The sequence below is a fragment of the Centrocercus urophasianus genome, unplaced genomic scaffold (genome assembly GCF_019232065.1).
Source record: "Centrocercus urophasianus isolate 14NV4802_14NV808 unplaced genomic scaffold, USGS_Curo_1.0 seq_606, whole genome shotgun sequence".
NCBI classification, from domain to species: domain Eukaryota; kingdom Metazoa; phylum Chordata; class Aves; order Galliformes; family Phasianidae; genus Centrocercus; species Centrocercus urophasianus.
In genome coordinates this window covers 6,750-13,561 of record NW_024885207.1, presented here as the reverse complement: position 1 = coordinate 13,561, position 6,812 = coordinate 6,750, and the positions used below count along the sequence as shown (strand labels likewise).

General features: G+C 50.0%; 1 protein-coding gene across 3 annotated transcripts; it reads left to right on the top strand.

Moving 5' to 3' along the window:
• Positions 1–386: 386 nt before the first annotated feature.
• Positions 387–6,286, top strand: SLC35G2 (solute carrier family 35 member G2). Of its 3 annotated transcripts, none has more exons than XM_042836454.1 (3): positions 387–447; positions 3,526–3,599; positions 4,255–6,286. In XM_042836454.1, exon 3 carries the CDS (start codon positions 4,277–4,279, stop codon positions 5,510–5,512), a length of 1,236 nt encoding a protein of 411 aa, XP_042692388.1. In that variant the 5' UTR covers positions 387–447; positions 3,526–3,599; positions 4,255–4,276; the 3' UTR covers positions 5,513–6,286. The 3 variants fall into 3 exon arrangements, with proteins under 3 accessions (XP_042692388.1, XP_042692389.1, XP_042692387.1); XM_042836455.1 differs by lacking the exon at positions 387–447 and adding an exon at positions 905–938; XM_042836453.1 differs by lacking the exon at positions 387–447 and having other exon boundaries at positions 949–3,599.
• Positions 6,287–6,812: the final 526 nt, after the last annotated feature.

Here is a 6,812-nt window from a genome sequence, read left to right as displayed (position 1 = left end):
CCGCCGCCGCGCGCCGGACCCCCAGCGCCCCCTGGTGGCCGCGCGCCGCCACTGCCCCGCGCCGCCGCCGCCGCCGCCGGGAGGGGAGGGGCGAGGGGGGGAGGGGCGGGGGGCGGAGGGGCGCCGCGGGTCGGGACGGCGGCACGCGAGAGCCGGGCGCCGCAAACGTCTTTCGCGCGAAAACGCTGCGCATGCGCCGCGCCGCGGTCGCGTAGCGCCGTTGGGGCGCCGCTGTGGCCGAGGGGGCGGGGCGTCGTCCGGGCGACGGGAGACGGGCGGCGGGGAGGGGACGGAATGTCGCGACAGAAGGACGGAGGGGCGGGGCCGGCTCCTCGAGGCGGCGGGGGGGAGGCCGGAGCGGGGATGCCGGCCGAGGGCGCGGGAGGCCGAGGGCCGCCGGCCAGGGAGAGGCGCGCGGCGGCCGCTGAGGGCGGTGCGTCGGCGGCGGTGAGTGCCCGCGGGGCGCGGGGAGGGCAGGGCGGGTGGTAGCGGACGCGTGCGGAGCCGCACCGCCTGGTGCCGCCAGCGTGCGGGCTGTGCCGAGCGTCGGAAGCGGTGAATGAGCAGCGCGGCGCTCGCCGAAAAGCTCCGCTAGCGTCACTGCAGCTCCTGAAATAGGAGATGGAACATCTGTCCGCCGCCAGGTCGTAATAAAGTCTTCCTTCGAGTATCACTGATCTTTAATAAGTGCACGGATGTAGCCAGGCCGCCTGGACGGACAGATGAAGGTCCCTCCGGCAGTGTCGGTGTCACGGCACTGAACTGCCTGCCGCTCCAGCCGCGTGCCGCAGCCCGCGCCGCTCAGCCCGCAGGCCGGGAGCTCCGCGCCGGGCTCTGCTGCAGCCCGTAGGAAAAGCCGCGTTGCGAGGAGTCAGCGCGCTGCCGGCAGAAGCGGTGTGACGGCGGGACGAGCCGGGTCCCGTAACGGAGCCGTGTAGGTATGCGCTGTGCCTGCTGCATGCGTGAGCGGGAATTACTGGTCTGTAGTAGCCTGGTAGAGTTTGCTTACAGCCCTCGGACAGCCTTCCTCTGCCTGGGCTCGGAGCGATATCCCGGCAGCGATAGGGAGCGTACTGCCAGGCCGGCATTGCCGGCGCGGGGATGGCTGGCGTCGCGTTTCTGACTGTTAGCAGCTGCGGTTGCCGTGCCCGCAGATCTGTCGTGTTACATTTCACTTGACTGATTTTGGCCTAACCTGCCATAGGTTGAGAGTATTTTCCTGTGGGGCTATTAAAAATCTTTGATGGTAAGCGGCAGTCAGATGTCAAAGGCTGAATTCCCCCAGGCATGACAGGAAGGCAAACGCAGTCTCCCACTCCTCAGCACTGAATGGCACGCAGTCGTGGGTTCCTACCTACCTTGTAATTGCTGATCAGCGTGCATGTCCTGCTTTTGGTTTTTTAGGAGGGGTGAGGAGGGGTTCTTTTAAAAAAGAAGTCACGGTGTATTGTATTAATGGTGTGTGACACTCAGTGAGTCCGTTGTGATGGTTTGCACACCCATGGGAACGCGCTCCCATGTTGGCAGTCAGCGACTTGCAAGAGCTGCCAGTTTAAACGGGTGTCAGGTCGGTGTCTGAATCAAGAGTTTGTTTTGCTATGCAACGTGAGAACTTTGCACAGGATTTAATTGTCAGCCTTCTGTTTCATTCAACTTGAATTATACTTTTCAGAAGAAATGCAAATACACCGTTTTATGTCTCTGGATACAAAGCAGAAAAACCCCACGAGCTTCATGTGATCTCCACAAAAGGCATTGGCAGAAGTGGCAAGTTTTCTGCAAAAGCTGTGTTAACTTCCATTTGTTTTAGATTTGCCTGCAGGACAACCACTGTGGGTTTGGGATATGCACCCACCTCAGTCCCATCTGAAATTCTCACTGTTAAGAAATGCAGATGGCCCGAATGTACAAACAGGTGTCCTGTGAGACAGCAGAGCACGTCACATACCCAGTCCTGAGTCAGTGAAATGCAGTTGTGATTGAAGCACTGCAGTTTTTTTTTTTCTCGTTGCTCCTCATTCCTGACGTTCTCCTTTCTGCTTTGCAGACCTCCCTGCTGCCAGTGCTGGTAGTGCTGAAGGGAGCGCTGAGCCGTGCAGCCATTTTGAGCTGCGTGCCCATCAGCTATTGTTTCCCTTCAGGGAGCTCTCTGAATGCATTATGCAGGTCCAGCACTACGTTTGCAAATGCATTTCATCTCTTTTCCCTTTTCTGTATTTGCTGGAAGAAAATGTCACCAAAACTCAGGAGAAAATAAAGATGCTGCAGTATGCTAACAGTTAGAGAAATGCATTTTGGGGGGGTTGTTATTTTTTTTCCATGAGCCAACAATTGCAGCATGTACTCATCTGTTTCTGGATGAGGACCGAGTTTACACAGGCTGGATCCACTACTGCTCAAATAACAACACCTCGTGTGCACTGTTTGCATTTTTGTCCTCCCACTTTCCCCATGCATTGTGGAGATCAAAGTCTTCGTTTTAAGACGTGGGGAGAGCAAGGTAGAATAGTGAATATAAAACACAAAGAAAACACTAGGTAGGAAAAGCTGTGCTTGTAAAAGGCACTGCCTTCCCGGACTCATTCTGTTCATTTTGCTTTTGCTTGTTAAAAGAATCTGAAATTAACAGCTTATCTACAGAAGAAACATAAGCAGCAGCAGATAAGACTGGGGCACAATGCTGGTAGTTTTTAAATGCCAGATGGGTTGTTCACACTGCCCTCGAGTGCAGCTGATGCTCAGCTCTTACCCTCTATTTACTCACCTTGGCATTTCAGCTGGTGCCTCTCAGGTTTCCTGCAGGATATATACTGTGCATTAATGGGAATCCTGGATTCTCCACCACTTAATGGTGTCCTGGGTGCACTTTCAGCCCCATTCCTCTCTGCCCCTACCAACCACTCAATCTAAGAGCTGGGATACAGCTTTGCTTGGGTATAAGCAAGGGGTTAAGAAACTCTCACCCTGACCAAAAGACTGTTCTTTCGTAGATACCTTCCTGTCATTGCCTTCTATGTGGGTTCTGTCTGCGGGTGTCCCTGCGAGGTGCTGCTGTTTGCAGCCCAGCCCCCCCACAGCTGTCATGCACACCAGAGGCCAAACTGCTGTGGCCTGTGGGGCTGAGCTGCTCTCAGCTGCTGGGGAGGATGAACCCTCTTGGGCATCCCCTCATCTGCAGAGGTAAAGGCAGGACAGTGGGCATCAGATGGTGAATTTTCTTGTTATTAAACTGTAGGAACCTTGTGCTCACAAGCCACCATTTGCTCTTTAGATTAATTCACTCAGTAATTCCGAGATCAAGTTGAAGCATGATTTTAGCAAGATTACACTTGGTTGCCTTTTCCTTTTTTTTTTTTCCTTCTCCAGCAGTGCTCCAATGTTACCAGTTGCAGAGGAGCATGGCCTCATAGCACGTCTCAGATGTTCAACAAAATCAGAATGTCTCATGCCTGCCTCGAGCGTTCTTTGCTAAGATTACTGTGCCCTGTTCTGTTTGGTATCAGAGCTTTTACTGTTTCTGTTTAGATACGTGGACAAAGATGTAGATGATGGAGAAGTGTTTTCTCATTCTGGCTTGGAATCAAACCTCTCAAGAGCAGGTAAAGTCTGCGTGTTTGTTGGTGTATTTGGTGGGGCACACTGCACCTCCTACAGGAAGGTTCCATTCTCCCTGCTGCTGCCTGACTGGAAGGGCTCTTTGCACACATGGTGCAGGGGACTGCGAATAACAAAATGAGCATTGAATGAGACTTGAAGAACAAGTCTGTTGCCAAGTCAGTCACTGGAAATAAGACGTGAAAAGAAGAAGGTATTTTAACATTGTCAAGTATTGTTCAAAAATGTGTTGTTTCTTGGTAGGCTGACTCGCTCAGGGATACTGTTTCCCTGTGCTGTTATCTGGGGGTTAGAAATGAGGCTGTCGTCTCCTGCCAAACTCCTGTAATCTTTTAAAATTAGCAAGCAATTAACAAGTATAATTCATTACAGGGTATTTAGTGTCCAAAAAGCTTTAGCGAGAGACCTTTCTCGTTAGAACACAGACTGGGACGTTGTACAACCCATACATAATGGGAATGTGCCATTTTCAAGAGTTGGCAAATAAAATGGAGCTAAAGCAAAACCAACAACAATCTATGTGTACTTGGTCATGGTTCTTAAAAATAGTTTGTTATCACTAACAGCATTTGCATATTAATGAATCTCTCAGTATTCGTGAAATGAAAAATAATGGTGCATCCCTGTTTTTTCCTTAAGACCAGGACATTTCTCTGAGGAAATGGATTCACCTTCCCAAAAACATCCAGTCAAAAAGCGAGTGAAAATTCATCCCAACACGGTAACAGTGAAATATACATCTCATTATCCCCAGCCAGGAGAAGAGGGAGATGAGGATGGCAATGAAGACACAGGGGTATTTATGGAGGACAGTCCAAAGACAAGACTACTGAACGCTGGGAAAAAAAGAGAAAGGACCTTTTTTGGTACGACAGACACGCAGCTTCAGCCAGCACAACTGCCCAAACCCAGTGAGACGGGGCATTTCCAGAGCTTTCCTGAAGGAAATATCCTGCAGTCAAGGAAAATGTGGATAGTCCTTTTTGGATCTGCCATGGCTCACGGATGCGTGGCTCTAATTACACGACTAATTTCTGATCGTTCCAAAGTGCCATCACTAGAGTTGATTTTCATCCGTTCAGTCTTACAAGTGCTGTCCATTACTGCTGTGTGTTACTACCACGAGCCACCCTTTGGCCCCAAAGGGTACAGACTGCGGCTCTTCTTCTATGGGGTCTGCAACGTTATCTCCATTACGTGTGCTTACACTTCTTTCTCTATAGTTCCCCCCAGTAATGGAACCATTATGTGGAGGGCTACCACTACAGTGTTCAGTGCCATTTTGGCTTTTTTGCTGGTCGATGAAGGAATGGCTTACGTAGACATAGTTACGGTAGTTGGCAGCGTGTTTGGTGTTTGTCTGGTCATGATCCCCAACATCGTTAAGGAAGAAAACTCTCTGCTGAGCACCTGGAAGGAAGCTTTTGGCTACACCATGACTGTTATGGCAGGCTTGACCACCGCTCTCTCCATGATAGTCTACAGGTCAATCAAAGATAACATCAGCATGTGGACAGCACTGTTCACCTTTAGTTGGACAGGAACGGTATGGGGAGCATCCACCATGTTCTTACTTCAGGAGCCAATCGTCCCGCTGGATGGAGAAACCTGGAGCTATCTGCTCGCCATCTGCCTGTGTTCCACAGCAGCCTTCCTGGGGGTCTACTACGCCTTGAGCAAGTTCCACCCTGCTCTGGTCAGCACTGTACAGCACCTAGAGATAGTCATTGCCATGGTCCTGCAGCTCATCGTGCTGCGCATCTTGCCAGGTACTTACGATCTTGTTGGGGGAGCAGTTATTTTGGTTAGTGTTTTTTTCCTTGCATGTTATAAACTGTCCTGGAAGAATTTAGGAAGGCAAGATTATCAGGAGATTGTGGATTCTTCCATTAAATGAACTGCAGTTTTGTTGTCCGGTTCTGGACATGCGTTACTGTTGTATGTGCTACGTGTGCGACCACATGAAAGTAACATATTCCAACTTTGTTGTGTCCTACTGTGCTGGTCAGGTCCTCTTTCTACTGTGTAACTTCAGAGCTGATGTAGCAATGTTGGCATTTCCACACTTCTATGACAGGTGAATTTGTTCTAGCGCATACAGTCACTGTTTGTCATGTGATGAAAGGATATTTGTCTCCAGCACGGGGGGTGGCAGAGCACAGGACAAGTTGTAGGCCTCTTCTGCCTCACTTACTCTGCTAAAGTAATATAGAGACAGAGGGATCCACTAGCATCTGTCATTACTGTGCGCTGTGGTAGTAGGAAGATGAGCAGTAAAAACATTAAAATGGTCAACCAGGGTGTCTGTAACACTTCTTACACTTTGGCTGTAATATTCCAAATGAAGTAATGCTAATAGTTCTGTGATTATCACTTGTGTTTCTGGTGTCTATATAAACAAGAGAATGTATCAGTAAAGCTTTTTGTGCTCTGTGGTTAGGATTCTATCTGAACTGACACAGGAAGCCCAGACCTCTAGAAGTGTTTTTCCCCCATGCCCTTGAGTGGATCTGCAATTCTGCTACAGCTCTGAAAGAGAGCTCCAGGAAAATTCCTGATAATAAAAGATCTACCTATGGAGCAGGGCAGTATTCCTTCTCTAGAGCCACCTTCTCCAAAAGAGGTTTCAACTATTAAGCAAGAGAGGGAAAAATAAAAGCTGCATTTGAGACTGAGGTGTGAGCAATGGTGTTTACAAGAAACAGCCTGGGAGGCATCTAGTGACTGCAAAACCATTCCCAGAACAGTCAGCCCTAAACACATTCTCCAACCCAAAGAAGTACTGCAAGCTTAGTGTCCTTTCAGTAATTTTCTGAGTCAGCGTGCTTGGGTCCTAACAATTAAAAAACAGTTAAAAATTAAATGGACAAAAAGCACTGGAGTGTCATGGTGGCAGATGGCATTCCTGGCCCTGCTAACAGCTAGGAAAGAGAAAGACCTGCGTCCACAGTTGTGCATTCTGCAATTAAATGCAGCCTAGTAATTGCATTAATCCCTACCACACATCTTTCCTACTCTGCCATGACCATCAGTAAGGAATGTGAGGTCAGGCATCAGAGGCATTTGCTCTCATCTTTCTTGTCCTTCTGGGAACTCCTTGGCACTGCTGGGAGCCAGCTGAAAAGGCACAGCAGGAGTCTGAGCACACAGTGGGTTTGTTTTGCAGCCTGTGCCACCAGGCAAGGAGGGGGCCATTG

Bases quoted from the DNA above. Each gene is read 5' to 3' on its own strand.
- SLC35G2 (XM_042836454.1), top strand. From the start codon at position 4,277: ATGGATTCACCTTCCCAAAAACATCCAGTCAAAAAGCGAGTGAAAATT.